Here is a 25,724-nt window from a genome sequence, read left to right as displayed (position 1 = left end):
GTGGTCTGTTCTTCTTTAATATAGAGAAAAAAAAAAAGCTGTTGAAGTTTTTTTTTTTTTTTTTATCGGTGTTGCCTGAAAATATATTTTTTTAATTTTTTTAAAATACATATTTTTAATTTAATTTTCTCCACCCGAAATTGTTTTCGTGTTTATTATAGTTATAGTTATTTATGGTTAATTTCACTTCCTAAAATTTCTTTTTAATTTAATTCCCCTAACAATAAAACAAATCGGTAGCTAGTCTGTTAGTTTCACTTCCCAAAGTTTGTCTTTTAATTTAATTCCCTCACAGTGAAACAAAACATTAGTTGGTTTGTCGGCCTTTTTTTTTTTTCTTTTTTTCATTTTCTTGTTTTCAGCTGATTTTTTTCAGCAATTTTCTTTTTGTTTTTAATATGTATATTCATAAAAATATTGATATTTTTAAAAATACATATCAATATCGCTTGATATAGTCATGGCATTAATAAAAAATTAATTTATGTCCCATGCCATTTTGTATTTTTAATATTATTTTTATAAAAAAATCAGAAATTTGAGTCACGTTTAAAAAAAATTCATTTTTAAAATATAAAATTTTAGATGCATACCATTCTTATTCGTAATATTATTAATCTCTCTATCTATATTATATTACAATTTTAATTGAGATGTTAAATTATAAAGTTACAAAAATTATATTAATTAAATATTAGCTTGATTGGTAGTTATATTATTATTAGAGTAAGAGAAAATAGATTCTAATATACTGTAGTATGAATATACTCTTATTTAGGGATGGGTAAAGATTATTAGTAATTTTAAACATTACATCAATAGATGTTAATTGAAGATAATTTTATATGTTCATGTAAATTTAAAAAAATAACTATTTATAAGCGATGAAATTCATAGTCAAAATATTATAATTTACAATCTCAACTTTATTATTTTAATGAAATTTATATTTAAATATTATATCAAATTTCGAATTTTATTATATATATTGTGAATGTGTCGTTAATTAAATTTACGGTCATTATTTAAATAAAATCATGATTAACAAAGTTTTGGTTTTAATTTCTAGACACGTTCTACAGTCTACCCTCTTTATATAAATTAAAAATTAATAATTATTTAATTATTAATTTATTAAGCTGATATTTTTTGAAGTGTTGATATATTATTATTATTATTATTATTATTATTATTATTATTATTAAATGAGTTTACATTTTATTATCAGTTTAATGAGACAGAGGTGTTTCTATTGGGGGAATAAACTATATTGGGAGACGAAGACACGTGGAAAGCATGGAGAGTGAAGCAGCTGACATTACCACCTCATCTAACCATGATTTGTTTGCTTGGTTCTTAAGGTATAAGCTGAAGCATAGCCGCATAGGATCTTTCCTCGCTCGCCGTCTAATCTTACGTGGCACGGTTATGGTACCGTAATCTTCCTCAGAAGAAAGCAGTAACGTTGCAAGTTCTTATAAAAATTTCCGCTTAATTTTGTAAATTCATATTATACTTTCTTAAAAGAAAATTTACGGATAATTAAGAAGTGAATTTCCACAATAAGAAACTGTTGTATTTTTCTTAATCATTATTATTGCAATTATTAAAATTAGACCTCATGGATCAAGAAATCAATAAAATCAACAATAAATAAAATATAATCATTTGTTGTAATTAATGATTGAGTTTTCTGCATTAAAACCTCATCACACATCCTTTCGCTATTTAAATAAACAATATAAGATAATATGTAAGATAATTTTTAACTTGATTTATAAAATTAAAAAAATTGTTCTATATCTAATTCTTAATGAATTTACAAAACATAAAAATTAATAATTGAGTTCGCTTCATTGAATCTCTTGAAAAATTAAAATAATAAAATAATAATCCACCTAAATATATAGAAGCAAGAAGCAATAATCATTGGCACATTGAGACTTCTAGTCCAACAGGGAGGTTTTTTTTCTAAAGATTCTTGATTCCTTTATACGAGAAAATTTGTATTTGTAACTATATAATTTATTTAAACTAGTAAATATGTTTAAAACATTAAGATATAACACCTATATCCAACATATTCACTTAACAATATTTGGTACATATAGGGGAGGTTCCATGATTTGGTAGTGTCATGTCACTGTCAATACAAATAGTTAGTTGTTCGTGTAATTGGTTAAGTAGCATTTTTGTTACATATCAATTGTCAAGTATAGCAACAATGCTATGTGATGCTACTTTCGTATTCTCCTTATTAGGATTGTATGATTGTTATAGTTTTGCAGTCTCTGAATGTTCCCTTTTAGAAAATAAAAACAAATTATCAAAAGCAAGTGAATTCTTAACTAATTTAGAAGAGATTCATGTACAATCAACTTTGCATGATTCAACAATGAGCCACTTGAAAATGTATTTAGTGGGATGGTTATCCATAAAGACCTGATTGAGCCTTTAGTAAATTACTAGTTGTTTTGGCACGTGCAATTGTTAGGTTTTGTTTCTATGAACTTGTCAGTCATCCACGCACATTGATTCTTGCTATTAAGTACACATTTTTGGGTTTCATAGGTGATATGTTCCATGAAGAACAGAATGAATTGGTTGAATCGGCAGCTGAGATGTTGTATAGCCTTATACATGCCCCTTGATATTAACTAGCAGGGGAATGTCTTGCTATGGTAGAATTGCCGCCGTTTATTCTGTACATTCTTTTGCTCTTCGTTGGCTTGGTCATATTTTGTTTACAAAGAGATTACTACTGCGCGGACAACAATTGACTAGTCGGATACTCCTCGTCCAAGTACAAAATGTGAAGATAAATATTATCCTCGATCCAAGTATCAAGGCAGCAACCTTTCCAATTTCATCAGCTATTTTACTGGCAATGGGAAATAACAGGTTTACTGGTTTTAGGTATTAGCTTGACTTCTTTACTACATAACGCTTGCTTGTAACATTTGATGGACATACTACTGAAATCAATACTTTCAAAATTGACAAAAATTAATTTATTTGTTTAAAATACTAATATCAAAAATGGAAGTGACCAAATGAGGCTTTTTTAACCTTTATATTTCTAAAAACTTACATAATCGTTTACCTTTAAAATTTGTAACTATTTTCCTTTTATTTCTTTCGGCCATTAACATTTTATTTCTTTCGGCCATTAACATCATAAACTAATTAGTGATGACATGTTGAAAGACACTCCCAGAAAACACTGTCCCATGAATTCAAAGCTACCAGTGAATGGAGTTCGTATAAAAAAAAAGCAAAGATTGTGTTGATTTAAAACATCGATTTCGGTGAAGAAAAGTATATCGATTTGCATGGATATACAACATACACGCGGACACATATAACTGGAATGAAATCGTTTAGCACTTTCAGATGCAAAGCCATTAAACATCTTATGTCGATCAGTCATCATTCATGAGCGTATATGCGATAGATAGTAGTTTACTATTATTTGGAATTTAGTCAGCGATAATAACAATGGATCAATAATAATATTTCTAAACCAAGTTATCGGCATGCTGCACCATCATCAAAATCAAGTCCAGGAAATAATTAAGAAAGGGGCAAAAAAGCACTTGATATAAGGGCAAAAAAAAGTAGAGATAAATAATAAGAAAATGTTGGGGAACAGAGTTGTGCACTAATGTTATCAGCAAAGACCCACGAGCCAATGTATACCATAGAAGTTGTGCCATTCATCAAAAACGGTTATTGCCTGCTCTTTCTTATGCCTAGTCTGTTCATGAAGGCATGCAGTTACGCTCTCACCCCTAATTTTATTACTGAATTAGTAACTTGTAATCCTCTCCTTTTCGCAGGCCAGTCCCAGAGCAGATAAGATTTTGACCCCCAAAGTCGGAAACAAGCACAGATACAACCAATAAATCCATATACTTGCCAAAGTAACTAAATTTCCAAAGGGGGAAAAAAAGCAAGCCAGAAAAAACACCCCGCAAGTTGATTTGAGACCAAAATAACATGAATAAAAAAACTACAAAAACTAGCACCAGCATCATGTCAAAGCGCTGGGTTGCTAAACAAGTAGCAGTCCTGCTAATATTTTTAACACCGGCACAAGCGAGATGGAACAAGCATATCAATCAAGTTTTTAACTTTGAAGAGCTCAGTAACGGTGGCAGATCCGGCCAACCATTCACCTGTTAACTAACAATTTTGATCCTACATTAATACTTTAAATGACGTTATGCTTAAATATTCACATTGAACTGAGAATAAACCACCCATGGACCAAATATCATTGAACATAATGAAGTCCCCGTAGACATGACATTATACATCTTGTTAGACCATACTTTTTACACTTCTCTAGCATAAAGTTCAAAGTGTATCTTATTAACTTATAACTTCACTAAAATACTTGGGTGAGGGAAGGCAACTCACTTATTCTCAAGTACAATTTAGAAAAAAGTCAATGATTTCAACACATTCTAACTCCAACTAAAGGTTGTGCTCAGTATGTTTTCTTAAAAAAGCATTTTTTAAATCACCGACATAAAAACCCACAGCTTCATTGATTTCTGAGCAAATTAGAATTCTACTTTTCCAAAATCATTTCTCTTCTAAGCCCAATTTGTAAGGCACTGCCTCCACAAGGGTTTCATTTACCAACAACTTGCCAAAACAACTATAAACCATTTCATGATGCTTCATAATGAGAAACAGAAAATTCCCCCAAAATCCATATAACTCAAGTTGGAGAGCACAGCTTCATAAAGAGTTGCTTCATCAAACAATAACAAGGCAGAAAAGAAATAGCAGCCGCCGTGACATTAGGAAGTAGTCCTTCAGTACGAAACAGATACTTTCCTATGCGTCCATAAGCAAAAAGTTCAAAATCTTTGCCAAGCATATACCACAAGGCCAAGGACAACCCAAGACCAGAAAAATGAAAAAATTGAACACACGAAACTTTTCTCAAGAAAGATGCCAACAAAAAGAACTAAAAAGTGCAACAGTGACCACAAAGTCAAACATGTCAGGTGTTGAAGAAGACATGTCCTTTCCTGTACTAGAATCAAGTCCATTTCATCTTAGTCGGGAATTCCCATAGAAAAATCAAGCCAAAACAAAAGTTAGTATGTGTCTACAGTGTACAAGCTTTACCAGATCAGGTTAAGTAAGTCTTTAATTTCCTCCTGGCATGTATATGGCTTCACAAACACCACTTCCAAGAATTGCAATATGCTTGTACAAAAAAAGCATACAAGAATATCCTCTAAAGATTTCACATAATCTTCAGGTATAGGTACCATTTGTCTCTTAGTGCTTATCACCCTTAAGAAAAGATGTTAATTCCTTGTTTCTTATTTTATCAACACTTACCAGTTGAGTTCAGCATGCCAAAGTTTCCAAAATCCATAACCAAATGTAAATTAATGACTTAATCCTCGCTCTAATACTCAGCCCAGTAGAGTTCGTGATAAAAGCTTCCAAATTATCCATTGGTAGGGTTCTTAAATACAAAAGTAAATATTGTTCATATACAGCATATTCTAAGCACTTGCTGTTTAATCTCTACGTAAGATTAGTTTTCCTTACACCATAAACTTGAAAACTCACTATCACAAGTAACCTGATCTTGAAACTAGAAACAGTTTGAACCAGCACCCTGCCTTTCACATTGAACTTAAGCCTCAAAACCTTGTACTTCCATGTATGGAGGCTATAGCACTAGGCATGCTTCTATCCAATACCATGGGTACCAAAACCAAAGCTTCGAATGCTCCACACCCTACAGAAGCCTCACTGTCTCCGAAATCTGTTTCATGGACAAATTCACCTTGCCAATACACCTCTCAGAACATATAAACCATCTTCTTCAGGAAGCCTAATCTACATTAGAAATGCATACTACTGCAGAAGATAATTATTACACATCCACAAGTACAACACGAAAAGTAAAAGGGATAAAAATAATTTAACTTACATCAGTAGTATGACCCAGAACCACCCCCACCACCCATGTAACTGCTACCACCCATACCACGACTGGAGTACATGGATGAGTAAGAGCTACCACCAACCTGCCATGGAAGCAGAAAAAGAACATCAATATAGGCTTGTATAATTTTTAAAATATCAAACAAAAGAAAGAAGGAAAAGGACATACACCAGATCCCCTAGGTATGTAATCACCACCATAACCAGAGGATGAGTACATTCCTCCAACATCACTGCTGCTAAAAGAACCTGAAAACCAGACCAAATGTAAGTCATTAAACCAGAAAACACCAACAATACGTCCACCCCATCCAGGAGGAAACCCTCTTTTTTTCTATTTTAACAAGTCAGCAGCAACTTAGAACACACCTCCACCATAGCCCATACCCTGACGACTGCCATATAGCCCATGTGAGGTCTGACTAGATATAGAACTCCTGCTGCCACCGTATCCTAGATTGGATCTCCCAAGCCTATCAAAATAAGACAAAAGATAACTAAAGCTCCAGAACAAAGAGAATAAACACCAGAAAGCTCCTAAATAACAAACCTATCACCATATGCATCCACATATGGAGGAGCACCACCAGCAAATTCGTAGTCTAGACGAGCCCTTGAATGCCTCGGACCATCATCAGAATATCGTGGAGGGACATCATCCTGATTCAACAAGCAAGTACATGGCATAATCAGCTAGGAAATTGTTAAATCATATGCCAAAGATGACATAATTACTTGAAGGAACTGTGGGACCAACCATAACAGGATATGGTCTTTTTGAGCCAGATATAGTGTCATAATCACGGCCACGCCCCTCACGGTAACTAGGAGGAGGTCTTTCAAATCTTTGGGCATATGCATCATCTCCATAGGGTCTTCTCGCTGCAGTACGAGATGTGGTTCTAGGCAAATCAAAGTAACCCGGGTTGCGAGAAGAATATTCTTCTCTATATGTGGATCGTCTATCAGGGACAACCCTAGATCCATAATCCATAACTTCTCTGCTCCTTGGAGGAGGAAGCTCATCGCGTTGACTATATTCCCTCTTTAAACTACCCTTTGGATATGGCATAACTGTCAAAAAAGATTGAAGTAAGAAATTTAAATCTCAAAAATCGAAGAATTCAGGTAGACGTGAAGCAGGATAGAGCCATACCGGGGGCTCTTCTGTCATAGGATCTAGAAGGGGGAGGTGATAAAGGCCTGCCTCTAGCTGGTGCAGACATGAGAGGACGTCTATCTCTCAGTCCAACAGGCCTCTTTAGACTAGGTGGAGGGGCACGGCTACTAATTCCTCTCATCCCACGAGGAGCAAAACCACGTGAATCAGGACGACCCCATGCACCCCTAACTACTCGTCCAGATCCACGCCCAGACCTGAAACTATCACGGCCGACGTTCTTACTTCTGCCTCTTTGATGTGGTCTCGATAACCTGGCTCTAACTTTGGCCTGAAATAAAAGAATAACCATTAGACAAGTTAATAGTTAAGTCATGTAAACAACATGGTACACCAAGAACATTGACTAACCTTGATGTCACCTTCGCCCAACTCGGTATTATTAATGCTCTTAGCACATGTGACAGCAGCATCATGAGTATCAAATGTGACAAAACCATAATCCTTCCTGTCAGCAGATGGCATGTTCCGGGCAAGTTCAATCTTTTCAATCTCCCCATACTTCTTCAGTAGCTCTCTAACGCGATCCTCATCCCATGAAGGAGGCAGGCAATCAATAAATATGGTCCTAACCTGAACTTGGGAGAAAAAATCATCAAGCTCTCATAATAAGATACATTTATGATTTCCAACAAGCCCAGTAGTTCATGCCACCTAAAGCAAAAAAGAAAAACTGTTTTGTAGCCAACTACCGCTTGGCTTAGTGGCAAGAGGCTTGTGAGGGAAGAGAGCTTGGGACCAAACCATAGCAACCCAACCACAAATTATATTAGAAGAAAATTTGTTTTAGTAAATTACCTGTGCCATGATTTCATCACCTGGATCGATGAAGGAATCTGCAAAAGAAACCTTTGCAGGCCTATCAACCCCAAATAAAACATCTCTCCGTTGAAGACGCTTAAAAGCATCCATCGCATCTGAACGGGATGCAAATTCCAAAAATGCAAAGCCTCGATTCATTCCCTCACTGTTGCTGTCTTCCACCAATGTTAAGTCCTCAATATTGTCAACTCCGTAATGTTTCAACTTCTCTTTCAACTGGAACAAAAGTCAATAACAAACACATGTTATCTACTTATAACCATTTACAAAGATGGCCCACTTGCTAGTGACCTTAAATAATCCCATGTACTTACTGCTTCCTTTGTCCATGTCTTGCATATATTACCCAGAAAAAGGGTGTCACTGTCTTGACTTGGGGTAACACCACACTGCTTTCCATTGATCTAGAATTGCAGTCATTAGAACAAAATTGTTTTAAGTTTTAAAGTTGATCCATTTTGAAATTCAAAAAAGTAATATTATTGAAGAACAGAATAATTACCACGGGATTCCTAAGTTCAGTATATGCACGTTTTGCTTGTTCTATAGTTGCAAATCGCAAGAAAGCAAAGCCCTTGTTCTTCTTTGTTTGAGGGTTCATCATCAACCTAACTTCAACAATTTCACCCACTTGGTTGAAGACTTTCCTGATATCATCTTCGGTAGCATCCTTGTCTAAGCCCCCAACAAACACTTCAAACTCTTTACGCTTGCGTCTCTCTTGAACAACTTCATGTCGCTCTTCATGCTCAGTTGCATCATCCAAATCTGCATGCTCTGTTTCCTCCCCAGGATGCTCATCATCGGCAGCATCACCTTCTACTTCAACTTCATGAATATCTTCGTCCTCACCATCCTGCTCCTCCTCAATCACTTCCTCTACTTCATCTTCCACTTCATCAGGATCCATCTCCTTCTCGTCATAATCCACCCCACCATATTCTTCAGCTTCATATTCAGGTTCATTATCATCCAATTCTAACCTCTCATCTTTTTCATACTCCTCAATAGACTCCTGTGAGTCATTCTCTTCTGCGACAAAGAAGGGGTATAATATTCAAGGCCGGTCAAGAAGCAATCACCTTAAAGCAATTGATACGAAATTCTAACAGAAACAAAAATATCTCAACAATCCAAATACTCGAAAAGATAATGATTGTGAACCTTGTAGATCCTCGATAAGGGAAATAAATGGACAAGGATATGTCTATGTGTTACCAAATATGATCCAACGGAAAGCAAAAACCTTATAACATGCTAAACTCCAGGAATAACCCACAAAACTACAATAAAAGCTACAAGTTTGTATAATAGCGACGTGCCATATAATTTTCAAACATGCAGATTCCCAAATCTATCAGATTGAAAGCAAATCAGATGAACCATAAGCAAACAAAAGACTTACTCTTCATCGAAACCGACCCATTGGAATTCAAATTTAAACCGGTGTTTTCCTCCTCGATCACCTCTTTTTGTTCCGGAGTTCGTTTCTCATCAACCTTAACTGCCTCCACGACCTCCTCAACTGGAACTGAAGCCTCCTTTGCATTCACGGCCTCTTGTGCAGGCTCCGCTGGTGGATTCTCGGATTTAGATGCCCCTCTAGTGTTCCTCGGCGTTCTCTTTGAACCACCGGCCGCAGCTCCTCTCTTCACTATTCTAGGAGGCATTGTTTAGAAACTTAACGACTGAAAGATCAGAATTCGATAAAAAAGGGAAAAGGGATAACAGGAAAAAATTAAAACCAACGGATTGAAGAGAAATCCTAGATAAGTCGAAACGGAATTCAAATTAAATCTTCTAACTTAAATAGAAAGTGATTTAGGAAATATGTAAAATCGCATGAAAACCCTAACCCTAGGTAGGAAAAAGGAAATTTGTTGGGGGGGTTAACAAAGAGGAAAAGGACGCGAATTTTGTTTTGGAACTCTATGTCTAGGGTGAGTTTAACTTAATACACAATACGAGGATGATCTCCGTATTTATTTGGGATTTTTATCGAAATAAAAAAAAATTCCAAAATATTAGGGTTGAAAATTATTTATTAAATTAATATGTTATTATCGAAGTAGGCCGTTTTTATGGGCCAAAAAAGTAAAAGTGCATCAAAAGCTTTGCCTTAACAACTCTGTATCATCGGCCGAACAGTTGAATGTTTGTGGCTTAACCCAGTTTCAAATTCCCTTTTTCATATTTGCTTTCTTCTTTTAAAATATCTTGTTTGAAGCTTTTTCCTTTTTTTTAATTAAATGTTTTCAGTTTTATTTTATTTTTAATTAATAAATTTCTCTATTTATAATTATGTAATTATATATTAAATTGTACATATCTATCATTACGTTAAATATATTTTATTTTTAAAATATCATTTATTTTTATATATATCTACTCAAAATATTGATATATGAAATAATTAATTGATTATATATATGGATTGCAAATTTTAGTATCATATATTTTATATGTCTATTTGAAATAATTGATTGAAATATTTTATTTATAAAAATAATGGTATTTAAAATAATTTATTATAATATTATAATTTATAATACTCACAATATAGGTAAAAATATAATGATATTTGAAGCAATTATTTGAAATTTTTCACATATAAAAATATTGGTATTTGAAATATTTCACATAAAAATAATGATATTGAAATAATTATTTAAAATATTCCACATATAAATTTTATATTTACTAAAAATAATTATATTTAAAATAATTAATTAATTTTATATATTAGATTTTACTTTATTTAAAATAATTATTTTATTTTATAATATTAGAATTTACCGTGCTCACAATGTACATGAAAAATAAATAAATATTTGACATATAAAATTATATATAAAAAATAATTGATTTTTTAAAAATAAAATATATTTAACATAATATATATATATTAAAATTTTTACTTTCATTAATAATTACATATTTATTATTTTGTTTATATAAATAATGATTTATTAATTAAAATTAATAATTGGAAATAAAATAAAACTTAAAACATTTAAATACAAAAACAAAATGCTTAAAAATCTGAAAAGACAAAAGCTTTAAACCATTTAGCCAATGATGTTGAGTGATGTAAACCTAAAAGAAATTAAAAGTCGCATGTTAGCCTCTAAAACACTTACAACACATTTGGTTGGGAGGAATGAAATAGAGTTGTAATCAGTAATTCAATTATTTAGTTTAATAGAATTGAATAAAGCTGTAATAGTATTCTTGTGTTTAATTGAATAAAATAGATATTGTAATAACATAAGGAAAAAAGTTAAAATGACCGAGTACCCTTAATAAAAATTTTAAAGTAAATGATTATTGTTATTGTTATTAAACTTTAATAGTGTTATTATTAAATATACTTTAATAATATTATTTTTATTATTCACTTATTGTTAAATGTTCATATAAATTTAATTTAATTAATATAATTCATAAAATTTATATCTATAGAGTTTTAATATTATTAAATGCTAATAATTTAGTAATGTATATTATAAATATATCTAATAGTATAATTAATATTATGTATAAAAATATGATTTATTTCTTAATAACTTTATAAATGTTATGTCAAAAATAATATTTGAAAATAAATAATTTAACATTTGATATTTAATAATAAAATATTATTTAACAACAAATTTAAGTTTCTAAATTTAAAAATAAATCTAAAATCATATTTAACATTATTTTATTATATATTTTTATTATGAATATAACGAACTAAATTTATTTAATATAAAGTGGGAAAATATATAACCAAACAAAACATGACGACAAAAGAATAACCTTACCAAAATAAAGATTATAATAAAGAAAAAAATGCAATAATAAATAAAATCATTAGAGCTTTCTAAGGACCCTAATTGCCCTCAATATTCACAATCCAATTGATCTTATACTCATTAGAGCTTTCTAGAGACCTTTTCTCTTTCTTTTATTTAGAGTTTTATAAGGTTCTTTATTCTTCTTTTTTTCTCTAAACCTCTATTTTTATTAGGTATCTTCCTCTCCAAATCTTTTATCTCTACTTACTCTTTCAAATTTTTGTTTAGTTTGTCTTAAAAGCTCTCCAAAACTTATAGATCCATACATGCAAATCTTTCCTCTGTTAATTTCTCATTGTCCATCACAGTTTTTTTTTCTTCTGATTTGAGTTGTTTTGTTTTGTTTTTCTAAATTTCATTATTGTATTTGGAACAAGTCAGAGTGAAGGAGACCCATTGTGTTGATGCTATGAAAACAACATTGTTGGATGAAATCGAAGTTGAGAAAACATTTAATCGTAACTATTGGGTTTCAATTTTTGTTTCTTCTTGATTTTTCTTCTATAGCTATGTAATGAACCGAAAGTTACGGTATCGGAAATTGAGTCTTGAGTACTGTTTCCGTGAAATTTATTCATGAATATTTATTAGAAATATTTATAAATTATAGTTGAATGGTTATTTAGTGTTTAATTAAGTGAAGTAGCTTGAATTTAGTTTAAAGGATTAAATTGCATAAGGAATAAAAGTTTAATTATAGATTAAAGAAGTAAAAGGGACTAATCTAGCAATTAGACCCTAAGTGCCATGTGTGTGAATGTATGATATAACATGTGTAATAGTTGGTATATATGTGTAATAGCTATAAGATATTTTATGTTATAGCTATTACACATGTTAATTTATATTTTTATAGGTTAATAATAATATAATATAGTATAATGAATAAATAATAACGAGTAAAGAAACATAGAAAGAGTTACAGAGAGCAAACGTGAGAAAGAAAGAAGGAAAGAAAGAAAGAAAAGAAAAGGGAAATTTGAGGATTAAGGCCCTAAAGTTTAATTGGTAAGTTGTTTTAGCTCATTTTCTTATGATTTTTATGTTTATGGATGCCTAATTCAAAGTTCTACATGTATGAGGTTAAAATGAAGAAAAATAGAAAATTTTTAGATATTGATTTAGTTGAATAAATTGAGGTTTTATGGGTTAAATTGATAGGAATTGAAGTTAGAAGTGAAAATTGAGTGATTTATTAAAAGAATTCTAAGTTAGGTTTAAATAGGGATTAAGTTGAATAGAGCTCAAAATTTATGTTTTATAATGAATTTTATGAGTTAGAAATTGTTAATGAGTTGATTAAAAGAGAATATGAAGCTTAAGTTAAAGAAAAAGATTAGTAATGGAAAAAGGACGAAATTGGAATTTTTGTAAAAGTTTGATAGAAAGTGAAAATGTATTTTATGAATTAGTATATTGATGAATTTTAATTGTATGATTGTTAGTAGCAAACGTAGCACGGATCGTCATCAAAGAAGGAAAAGAGAAAGTGAACGAAGATATCGATTAAATTCGATAAATAGTGGTTTGTATTTCTATAAACCGAGCTTAATCGTTATTGCTATATTTGATATTTATATTGTATGAAAATGTGAATGAGGTAAGTATTTTTACCATATTGAAATGAATGTGATTTTGAATACCCTATTAACGAGTGTCGGGCTAGTCGAATATAGTTGACATGTCATAAGAATTGGAAGTATTGGGATATTCCGACATTGAGTCGATGAGACACTATGTGTCGACTCTGTTAAAGTTCGGATTTGTTCGATGAAGTACTTTGTGTACTATAATGTTAAAGTTCGGATTTGTTCGATGAAGCACTATGTGCTTATCCGGAGTGTGGGTTGGATCCGTGTATCCGTTAGTGTCCGAGTTATGTTAATAAGGGTAAATAAAGTAAAGGTTATTAAAGTCTTGATTGATATTGAATAATAGCAATAATGTGTTTGAATTACCATGTTTTAAAGTTGATTAAGCTATTGTTTATGGAAATACCACGAGAGTATTCTCAGCGTGACGGTTTGTTTCGTCTTGAGCTAGGTACGAAAGTATAAGGACTCAAAGATACAAGTCGATCCCCAAACTCAAATTGGTGAAGTTTCTATCTTTTGGAAAATGGCATTGTACCTAGGATGTCTTTTGGTTATATTGAAAGTATCTAAGTTGTTAAATGATATTTTGGTATGTTTTGTAAATGTTACCAAAACCTTAAGAATGGTATGTTTTGATATGTTAGTGAAGAGTAATAAGAGGAATTGTTGGTAAATGTTGTAGAAAGAAGAAATGAAGATGTTATAAACTTAGTTATCAACATTTTATACTAAAACAGATTTGGACAGTAACAGTAGTCCAACTTTGAAAATATACCAAAAATAGTATAAAGTGAATTAGATGATGAATAAAATATTTAATTGAAGCTTAATGAATCTATTTTATATGGAAGAAACAAAATTGGTAAAAGAGTTGTATTTTATGAGATATTTATGTTTTGGTGAAACAGGGTTAGAACAATTTCTGGATTCCCTGTTCTGACTTTAGAAATTCACCATAAATTGTGTATTAAGAATTAGGACTCAAACTTTATATGTATGGATTCATTATTGAGTCTATTTTTAATTGAAACAAATGGCATAGTCATTGGATTTCTGTACAGGAAGAAATTTGATTCGAAGTGCACAAGGGTCAGAGTAGCTGAACCCTGAAACAGGGAGACTTCTTATAATAAACTGTACTAATTGGCCTGACCAAAATTCTAGAAAAAATTAGTAAGTAGATATATGAGTCTAGTTTCAGGAAAATTTACGGAATTGGATTTCGAGTTTCGTAACTCGAGATATGATTTTTTTAGCGACTGTGACGCAGATGGATAGTTTACTACGAAAACTGTTTAAGTGCTAAGATAAGTTTTGTAATGTCTCCTGCTTGACTCCGGCAACGGTCTCGGGTAGGGGGGACGTTACAAGCTATAATTCATAAACTGAAATTATGGTTAATATGATGTTTTTAGTTTAGGGTATTTTTGGGGAATAAATTTTGGAAGCTATTCAGTGAAAGGCTGGAATAGCAATTCTTTAGTTGTAGCACGGAATGGGTATTTCGTGAGAGGCCAGAATGAGGTCATAATTGTAATAACCTGAATTTTACGGTTATCGGAAAAGTGTATCTTCAAGTCTCCGTTACTAAAAAATGGGTCCGTAAATATTTATCAAAAATATTTAAAAAGTTAATTGAGTGGTTAATTAGAGTTTAATTAAGTGAATTTAGCTTAATTAAGGATAATTGAATAAAAGGATTAAATTAAATAAAGTGCGAAAGTTTAATTATAGATTAAAAGAAAATAAAAAGACCAAAATGACAATTATGCCATTTAGCATAAGTGAGGCGGCATATAAAGTAAAAAAATAAAAATCTAAGATTTTAACTTAGATTTTAATTATAATATATATATATTAGTAATAAATATTATTAAATTAATATATTATAATTATATTATAAGATATTTATATGATAAATAAATTAGTATAAAGACAAATGTATAGTAAATAAAATATATAAGTGTATTGATAAAAATACATATATTTGTAATACATGTATTAGATATTAAATAAATATTTATTATTTTATAAAAGATATTTATTAATTAAATAATTATTTTATAAGATTTTATATGATAAATATATTAAATAATGACAAATGTATGGTTATAAATGAATATAAATGTATTAATAATATACACATGAATAAATAAATAATACTTATTATTTAAGTATAAATACATATGTGTATATATATAAAAAAAGGAAATAAAGAAAGAAAAAGGATAGAAAATGAAGAAACAAAGCAAGCGAAACAGAGAGCAGGGGAAGGAAAGAAAGAAAAAGAGAAAAGAAAGAAGAAAAGGGAAAATTGGAGGTGTAAAGCTTGAAAGTTTAATAGGTAAGTCAATTTAGTCCTTTTTACTTAAATTTGATGTTTTAGAAGTTTTGGAATAAGATTTTGATGAAATTAAGTTGATATTTTGAAAGTTATTAGATTTCTAGATAATGTTCATGTTGAGTAAAATGATGAAATAAGGGTTAAATTGATGGAAATTCAAGTTAGAAATGAAATAAGGATTGAATTGTAAAGTAATTCATAAGTTTTATGTTGAAGGGCTAATTTGAGGAAATTTTGAAACTAGTTAAATAAGCTGAAAATTTAGTAGTTAAATTTGAGTTGGGATGGAACTTGAATAGAAATAGAGTATGAATTAAGTTAGTAAAATTAATGGAAATTGATTTTAGGACATAATTGTGAAAATGTTGGAATTAAAGTCTAGTGCTGAAATTATGATTTCCAAAAGTTGTAAAGTAGTTTAAAGTGCTAGAATAAAGTGTTAATTGAGAAAAATCAGCTCAATTGAGAGGCTAATTGGGTAGAGACGAAATGGTTATTTATTAAAGCTTAAGGGAAAAATGGTAATAAACAGCTTGCACTAAAACAATATTGGACAACAACAGTAAATTAATTTTGAAAAATAACCATAAATTGTAGAAATCGAATTAGAAGATGAACAAAAAAATGAAATTAAAGCTTATTAAGTCTAGTTTCTCATAGAAGAAACGGTGTAAGCAATGGATTAGTAAATCATGAGATATAATAAATTTTGTGAGACAATGTCAGAATGAATTAGGGTTCCCCTGTTCTGACTTTGGAAAATCATAAAAAATTGGATAAACATAATTAGGGGCTTATATTTATATGTTTAGAATCCTGAATGAGTCTATTTTCAATAGAAATAAACAGAAATATCATTTGAATTCTGTGCGAGGAGATAATTAATTTTTAGTGAAAAAGGTTCAGAACTGTCAGACAGCAGAAGAGGGGTAACTTTAAAGAATAAACTGTAATTATTGGCTAAACCAAAAATTATGAAAATTTTATGGTAAGAATATATATGAGTCTAGTTTCAGAGAAAATTATCGGATATTAATTTGGAGTTCTATAGCTCTAGATATAAATAATTTAGTGACTATGACACAAATGGACAACTTGAATATTCATAAAAGTAAATAATAAAAATTATAGATGATGTTACTTACAAGTGTGTTATATACATTAAGGATGTGGAATGGAGAGGAGGAGGAGGAGGAAAGATATATATGAATATCCAGCTAGCATGGCTAATTTGCATGTTTTAGGCTTAAGGACTAAATTGAATAAAAGTAAAACTTCAGGGGGCAATTTTATAAAATGTCAAAAATGACCAAATTGAAGGGAATTGTAATAGCTAAATTTTCAGTGGTGTCGGAACAGTGATTTGAGATCACTAAATCCGACAAATGAGTAGAAAATATTAATAATTTAGTGAATATAAGTTAAATGTGAAGTTAGGAAAATTTTTGAAATAACGAATAGTGTATTAGAAATAAATATTTAAAAAAATTAGAATCGAAAACGAGATATCGAGAGTTTGAAAATTTTAAACGAGCCATAAATATTTTATAAATATTTATGGAGTGTTAATAAGTTAGTATTAAAGTTTCACAAGAAATTTTAAAGTTTCGATAGTTAATTGAATAAAAGGAATAAATTGTAACAAATGTAAAATTATGGGAAATGATTAAATAGCTTAAATGATAAAAGAAATAGGGTTTAAAAGGCAAATAAACCCAAGGTCTATTTGGGCTGGACGGCAAGGGCATGAAATCAGCAGGAAAATTGATGAATTAAGGGCAAAATTAGAATATTGCAAAATTTACTTAATAAAGCTAGGACTAAAGTGCAATTATCTAGATTTCTCATTATTTTTCTGCATTCTCATCAGCAAAAACACCATAGAAGGGTTTTATTAAGCTGGTTTTTCATATTTTTACTGCAAATCGAGAACCCGAAGCAAGTCGAGGAAAAGAAAAAGTAGCTGATTAGTCCCTGAACTTTCACAAATTTTACAAATCGACCCAGGTAAGTTCATATGGTTGAAGTTTAATGATTATATGTTAATTTTATGAATTATATAATGTATAATGAAATATATTTATTGATGAATAGAGAACAAAATAACAACCCAAAAATTGAATAAATGATAAAATTGAGTGGAACGTCGGATTTGAGTACTTCTGATCAGTGACAAGTGATAAGTGGTAGCTTTAGCTACACTTATCTGATCAATGACAAGTGATAAGTGATAAGTGGTAGTTTTAGCTACACTTATCTGATCAGTGACAAGTGATAAATGTGATCAGTGTAAGACCGTGACAGGACTATGACTTCAAAAAGTGATAAGTGATCATACGCAAGACCATAGTTATATTATGACAAAGTGAAAGTGAAGTACTCAATTTTCCGTAACCGTTCCCTAATTTGGTTAAAAATGATATGTGACAAATGGGCCCAAAAGAATTAAAGGAAATGGATAAATGGTAGTAAGTTTATACAAGGGAACTCACCAATGACTGTGGTTGACAGGTGAACTTAATAATTGTGTATATTGTATAAGTGTATAAATATTTGGTAAGATTTTGCTTTATGCCTATGAACTTACTAAGCTTCTATAAGCTTACTTGAGTGTATTCAATGTCTCTTGTAGATTGACGTGGAAGTATACGGAGGATCGGATCAACACAAAGGATCACACTATCCAAATTATCTCCGATAGCTTTTGTAAATTTCCTTTTTGATTTATATGGCATGTATAAGGTTTGATGAGACTTATTCAATGAATATACATTAAAGTAAAGAATGATGAATATGTTATATAGTATGATTACAATAGAAGTATAATTTGGTATCAAATTGATTGAAATGAATTGGTTGGTTGGATTGGTCTCGGTTTTAAAATTTGCAAGGAAGGTTAGATATTTATAAAGGGGTTATATTGAACAAAAAAAAAATACTTTGGGATTTTGCGAGAAATTCCCTATGGTTTCGATTTAATTCTGATTTGGTCTTGAAGTATGTTTTGGGCTTTGGAGGCCCATCTAAAGGACGTCATGACATGTTTTAGTAAATGAATAGTATTTAACTCGTATTAAAGAAAAAAAAATTAATTCGGTAAACTCCGGTAATGCCTCGTACCCAATTTCAGCGACGAATACTGGTAAGGGGTGTTACATTTAGTGGTATCAGAGCGCGGTTTAGCCGGTTCTCGGAACATGTGTTATGTGTAAAGTGTTTAGAAATACATGCCATATAAATCTATGATAGTGTGATGCGTATGATCCGATCTAATCTTTGTCATTTTTATAGATACTCTCCGATTATAAAGATGTCAGATAGACCTGAACGTACTGAACAGGAGGAAGCTAACAGTAGAGTGCAAACTTCTGAACAATGAACAAGTAGTGATATTCCAATTTCTATGATGCGAGAGTGAGAACTTAAAAATATAATTTATGGAGTTATGAATCAGTGGTATAAAGAGACGATACAAGAAAGAAGTCAGGCTCAACCACCTCCTCCCCCTACTGCACCACCTGTGGTACCTCTGGTTGCTCCTCCACCTTCTTCAATAATTGAAACTAGTAAACGTTCTCCGATTGAAAAGCTTAGGAAGTTTGGAGCTGAGGAATTTCAAGGGAGATCAGATGATGACCCTGTAAAAGCTGAGTATTGGCTACAGAGTTTGGTAAGAATTTTTAAACAGACGGCTTGTTCTCCGGAGGATTATCTACAATGTGCTGTCTCATTGTTAAAAGAAGAAGCATATAACTGGTGGGAAACTATGGAAGCTGTAGTACCTACAGAGAAGCTTACTTGGGAATTTTTCCAGAACGAGTTTAAAAATAAATATGTGGGAAAAAGATATCTAGACAAGAAAAAGAGAGAATTTCTTGATCTATGGCAGGGAAATAGGTCAGTGACTGAATACGAAAGAGAATTTGTCTACCTCAGCAAATATGCTCGAGACATTGTACCTACTGAAGAAGAAATGTGTATCAGATTTGAAGAAGGGTTAAATGATGATATTAGAATGATGATTGGGGGTAATGAAATACAGGAGTTCGTTGTTCTGTCAGACCGTGCTCAAAAGCTCAAATAAGTATATAACAGAAAAATGCAGCGAGATCGAAAAAATAAAGAGTTATTTAAAAGAGGTGCTTTTAAGTCATTTTTAGATTTGCCAGTGAAGAAATCTAGAGAAGAAATTAGTCGAACTACATCAATGCCAGAAAGATTGGGTAGAGGTAGATCAAGATAATCTGATTTCAGGGTATTTGATAGACCTGCAGCAAGTGTGAGCAGTGTTCAGAATACTCCACGACCTAAGTGTTAATATTGTGGAAGACATCATTTCGGTGAATACAGGACTAAGATGGGGGCTTGTTATAAATGTAGGGCTACTGATCATCTTATTCGAGATTATCCCCAGCTGCAAAAAGATGAAGTGGATCAGAAAGAGATACAGAGAACTACTCCCCAAAGAAGTAGACGTTCGGGCCAGAGCAGTGCTACAGGGGCTACCCGTTCGGGTATGAGAGAACCAGTTAGTCAATCAGAGAATAGAGCACCAGCACGTACCTATGCCATTTGAGCAAGGGAAGAGGCTACGGCTCCTGATGTAATTGCTAGTGTTTTCTATCTTTATGATGTTACTGTTTATGCATTAATAGACCCTAGGTCTACTTATTCATATATTTGCAGTATGCTAGCATCTGAAAAGAAATTATTTGTTGAGTCCACTAATTATGATATACAAGTTACTAATCCATTAGGTCAAAGTGTGATGGTTAATTTAATATGTCGTAATTGTCCACTAAAAGTGAAAGGCTCTGAATTCCCTACTGATTTGATGTTGTTACCCTTTCGGGAATTTGATATTATTCTGGGGATGAATTGGTTAACAAAACATGATGTTGTAGTGAACTGCCGAGAGAACGGATTGATTTGAAAAATCAGACAGGAGAAATAATTTCAGCTGAGTTTGAAAATATGAAAGATAATGTCCGAATTATTTCAGCCTTTTCAGCTCAGAAGCTAGTATGAAAGGGTAATGAAGCATATTTAGCTTATATTCTTGATACTCGAGATTCTAAATCAAAGTTGAAACAGTTGCCAGTTGTTAATGAATTTGCTGATGTGTTTTCTGAGGAATTTCCGGGTTTACTACCAGATCGTGAAGTTGAGTTTGTGATTGATGTGATCCCGGGAACAGCTCCAATATCCATAACACCATACAGAATGGCACCAAAGGAATTAAAAGAGTTGAAGACTCAGTTGCAAAAATTGTTAGATAAGGGGTTTATTAGACCGAGTACATCTCCTTGGGGTGCACCTGTTTTGTTTATGAAAAAGAAAGATGGATCGTTGAGATTGTGTATAGATTACAGACAGTTAAATAGGGTTACAATCAAGAAGAAATATCCTTTGCCCCGCATTGATGATTTGTTCGATAGTTGAAAGGTGCTGCTGTGTTTTCAAAAATAGATTTTCGATCTGGGTATTATCAGCTGAAAGTTAAAGAATGTGACGTGCCAAAAACTGTCTTCAGAACTCGGTATGGTCATTACGAGTTTCTGGTAATGCCATTTGGTTTAACTAATGCTCCTGCTGCATTTATGGACTTGATGAATCGAATTTTTCAACCTTATTTGGATAGATTCGTGGTTGTATTTATTGATGATATACTGATCTATTTGAATACCGAGCCTGATCGTGCACAATACTTGAGAAGTGTGTTACAGACCTTAAGAGAGAAACAGTTGTATGCAAAGTTCAGCAAGTGTGAATTTTGGCTACATGAGGCTAGATTTCTAGGTCATATTGTTTCAGCTGAAGGAATTCAAGTAGATCCAAGTAATGTGTCAGCAGTGGTGAATTGGAAAACTCCAAAGAACGTAACAGAAGTGCGGAGTTTCCTGGGATTAGCGGGATACTACCGCCGATTTGTTAAAAAATTTTCAATGATTGCTTTGCCGATGACTCGACTACTTCAGAAGAATGTTGAATTTGTATGGTCTGAAGAGTGCCAACAAAGTTTTGATCAATTGAAGAAGATGTTGACAGAAGCTCCAGTGTTAACTCAGCCAGAATCAGGTATACCATATGTTGTTTATAGTGATGCATCTTTAAATGGTTTGGGTTGTGTTTTAATGCAGTCAGGGAAAGTAGTGGTTTATGCTTCTCGGTAATTAAAACCGCACGAGAAAAATTACCCTACCCATGATTTAGAGTTGCCTGCGATTGTGTTTGCTTTAAAAATCTGGAGACATTATTTATATGGGGAAAATTGTTATGTGTATACCGATCACAAAAGTCTGAAATATTTGATGACACAGAAAAAGCTGAACTTGAGACAAAGATGGTGGCTCGAACTATTGAAAGATTATGATATTGTTATTGATTATCACCCGGGGAAAGCTAATGTGGTCGCTGATGCACTTAGCCGAAAATCATCATTGTTTGCACTTCGAGCAATGAATGTTCATTTATCTGTTAATGAAGATGGTTCAATATTAGTAGAATTGAAAGCAAAATCTATATTCCTTCAACGAATCCGTGAATTACAGAGTGATGATCCGAAACTAGTGCTGAAACGACAAACTGTTTAAGATAATTTGAGTTCAGAATATAGCATCGATGATGGTGGTATGTTGCATTATCGTAATAGAATTTGTGTTCCGAATAATTCAGAATTGAAAAATGATATTCTTGCTGAAGCTCATAATAGTAAGTATTCTATTCATCCGGGTAGTACAAAAATGTATTACGATTTAAAAAAAATGTACTGGTGGCCTGGTATGAAGCGAGAGATTTGTGAATTTGTTGTAAAATGTCTAATCTGTCAACAGGTGAAAGCAGAGCATCAAGTACCAACGGGTTTATTACAACCTATTATGATTCCTGAATGGAAGTGGAAACACATTACGATGGATTTTGTATCAGGATTGTCTGTGACTCCGAAAAAGAAAGATTCAATCTGGGTTATCGTTGATAGATTGACAAAGTCGGCACATTTTATTCCAGTTAGATCAAATTTTTCATTGGAGAAGTTAGCGAAATTGTATATTTCTGAGATTGTGAAATTACATGGAGTTCCAGTATCTATTATTTCGGATCAGGATCCGAGATTTACTTCGAGATTTTGGAGTAAATTACAGGAGGCTTTGGGCACTAAATTAAATTTCAGCACAACTTTTCATCCTCAGACAGATGGGCAGTCAGAGCGAGTGATTCAGATTTTAGAAGATATGTTATGGTGTTGTGTACTTGAGTTTGACGGCAGCTGGGAAAGGTATTTACCTTTAGCCAAATTTGCTTATAATAATAGTTATCAAACTAGTATTAAAATGGCACCATTTGAAGCTCTGTATAGAAGAAAGTGTAGAACTCCATTATATTGGTCTGAATTAAGTGAACCGAAACTAATGGGAGTGGACTTGATTCGGGAAATCGAAGAAAAAGTTCGTATTATTCGAGATTGTTTAAAAGCTGCCTCCGATCGACAAAAATCATATGCAGATTTAAAGTGAAGATATATAGAGTTTAATGTGGGTGATCGTGTATTTTTGAAAGTGTCACCATGGAAAAAAGTTTTGCGGTTCGTTAGAAAGGGAAAACTCAGCCCACGATTTATCGGGCCGTACGAAATCGTTGAAAGAATCGATCCGGTAGCTTATAGATTGGTTTTGCCCTCAGAGCTTGAAAAGATTCATAACGTGTTTCATGTGTCAATGTTGAGACGGTACAGATCAGATCCATCACATGTAATTCTTCATACAAAAATAGAGCTCCAACCCGACATGACTTATTCAGAAGAACCGGTGAAAATTTTAGCTTGGGAAACTAAAGAGTTAAGGAACAAACGGTTACCATTAGTAAAAGTGTTATGGCATCGACATGGTGTGGAGGAGGCAACCTGGGAAACAGAGGAATCAATTAAATCACAATATCCGAACCTATTTTCAGGTAACAAATTTCGAAGACGAAATTTCTTAAGAGGGGGAGAATTGTAATAGCCTAAATTTTCAGTGGTGTCGGAACAGTGATTCGGGATCACTAAATCCGACAAATGAGTAGAAAATATTAATAATTTAGTGAATATAAGTTAAATGTGAAGTTAGGAAAATTTTTGAAATAACGAATAGTGTACTAGAAATAAATATTTAAAAAAAATTAGAATCGGAAACGAGATATCGAGAGTTTGAAAATTTTAAAACGAGCCATAAATATTTTTATAAATATTTATGGAGTGTTAATAAGTTAGTATTAAAGTTTCGTCAAGAAATTTTAAAGTTTCGATAGTTAATTGAATAAAAAGGACTAAATTGTAATAAATGTAAAATTATGGGAAATGATTAAATAGCTTAAATGATAAAAGAAATAGGGTTTAAAAGGCAAATAAACCCAAGGTCTATTTGGGCTGGACGGCAAGGGCATGAAATCAACAGGAAAATTGATGAATTAAGGGCAAAATTAGAATATTGCAAAATTTACTTAATAAAGCTAGGACTAAAGTGGAATTATCTAGATTTCTCATTATTTTTCTGCATTCTCATCAGCAAAAACACCATAGAAGGGTTTTATTAAGCTGGTTTTTTATATTTTTACTGCAAATCGAGAACCCGAAGCAAGTCGAGGAAAAGAAAAAGTAGTTGATTAGTCCTTGAACTTTCACAAATTTTGCAAATCGACCCAGGTAAGCTCATATGGTTGAAGTTTAATGATTATATGTTAATTTTATGAATTATATAATGTATGATGAAATATATTTATTGATGAATAGAGAATAAAATAACAACCCGAAAATCGAATAAATGATCAAATTGAGTGGAACGTCAGATTTGAGTACTTCTGATCAGTGACAAGTGATAAGTGGTAGCTTTAGCTACACTTATCTGATCAATGACAAGTGATAAGTGATAAGTGGTAGTTTTAGCTACACTTATCTGATCAGTGACAAGTGATAAATGATAAGTGGTAGCTTTAGCTACACTTATCTGATCAATGATAAGTGATAAGTGATAAGTGGTAGTTTTAGCTACACTTATCTGATCAGTGACAAGTGATAAATGTGATCAGTGTAAGACCGTGACAGGACTATGACTTCAAAAAGTGATAAGTGATCAAACGCAATACCATAGTTATACTATGGCAAAGTGAAAGTGAAATACTTAATTTTCCGTAACCGTTCCCTAATTTGGTTAAAGAATGATATGTGACAAATGGGCCCAAAAGAATTAAAGGAAATGGATAAGTGGTAGTAAGTTTATACAAGGGAACTCACCAATGACTGTGGTTAACAGGTGAACTTAATAATTGTGTATATTGTATAAGTGTATAAATATTTGGTAAGATTTATGTTTTATGCCTATGAACTTACTAAGCTTCTATAAGCTTACTTGAGTGTATTCAATGTCTCTTGTAGATTTACGTGGAAGTATACGGAGGATCGGATCAACACAGAGGATCACACTATCCAGATTATCTCCGGTAGCTTTTGTAAATTTCCTTTTTGATTTATATTGCATGTATTAGGTTTGATGATTATATAAATGCTAAGACTTGTTTAATGAATATACATTAAAGTAAAGAATGATGAATATGTTAAATAGTATGATTATAATAGAAGTATAATTTGGTATCAAATTGATTGATGGATTGGTCTCGGTTTTAAAATTTGCAGGGAAGGTTAGATATTTATAAAGGGGTTATATTGAACAAAAAAAAAATACTTTGGGATTTTGCGAAAAATTCCCTATGGTTTCGATTTAATTCTGGTTTGGTCTCGAAGTACGTTTTGGGCTTTGGAGGTCCATCTAAAGGACGTCATGACATGTTTTAGTAAATGAATAGTATTTAACTCGTATTAACGAAAAAAATTAATTCAGTAAACTCCGGTAATGCCTCGTACCCTATTTCGATGACGAATATGGGTAATGGGTGTTACAAGAATGAATTGTTTTATTATCTAAATTAAT

The 25,724-nt window shown here is 31.9% G+C and overlaps 1 protein-coding gene across 5 annotated transcripts; it reads right to left on the bottom strand.

Moving 5' to 3' along the window:
- Nucleotides 1–3,478: 3,478 nt before the first annotated feature.
- On the bottom strand, nucleotides 3,479–9,992 carry LOC108459304 (uncharacterized). Of its 5 annotated transcripts, none has more exons than XM_017758657.2 (12): nucleotides 9,390–9,992; nucleotides 8,487–9,016; nucleotides 8,299–8,388; nucleotides 7,961–8,200; nucleotides 7,514–7,735; nucleotides 7,139–7,433; nucleotides 6,740–7,056; nucleotides 6,533–6,642; nucleotides 6,352–6,455; nucleotides 6,152–6,231; nucleotides 5,969–6,065; nucleotides 3,479–4,848 (listed from the first exon to the last, which is right to left on the bottom strand). In XM_017758657.2, the coding sequence occupies exons 1-11, from the start codon at nucleotides 9,652–9,654 to the stop codon at nucleotides 5,970–5,972; spliced, it is 2,349 nt and encodes a 782-aa protein (XP_017614146.1). In that variant the 5' UTR covers nucleotides 9,655–9,992; the 3' UTR covers nucleotides 3,479–4,848; nucleotide 5,969. The 5 variants fall into 5 exon arrangements, with proteins under 5 accessions (XP_017614146.1, XP_052877947.1, XP_017614141.1 ...); XM_053021987.1 differs by having other exon boundaries at nucleotides 3,479–4,843; XM_017758652.2 differs by lacking the exon at nucleotides 3,479–4,848 and adding an exon at nucleotides 5,456–5,895.
- Nucleotides 9,993–25,724: the final 15,732 nt, after the last annotated feature.

Source organism: Gossypium arboreum, chromosome 11, assembly GCF_025698485.1.
Source record: "Gossypium arboreum isolate Shixiya-1 chromosome 11, ASM2569848v2, whole genome shotgun sequence".
NCBI classification, from domain to species: domain Eukaryota; kingdom Viridiplantae; phylum Streptophyta; class Magnoliopsida; order Malvales; family Malvaceae; genus Gossypium; species Gossypium arboreum.
The sequence above is the reverse complement of the archived record's forward strand: the minus strand, read 5'-3'. Positions and strand labels throughout refer to the sequence as shown.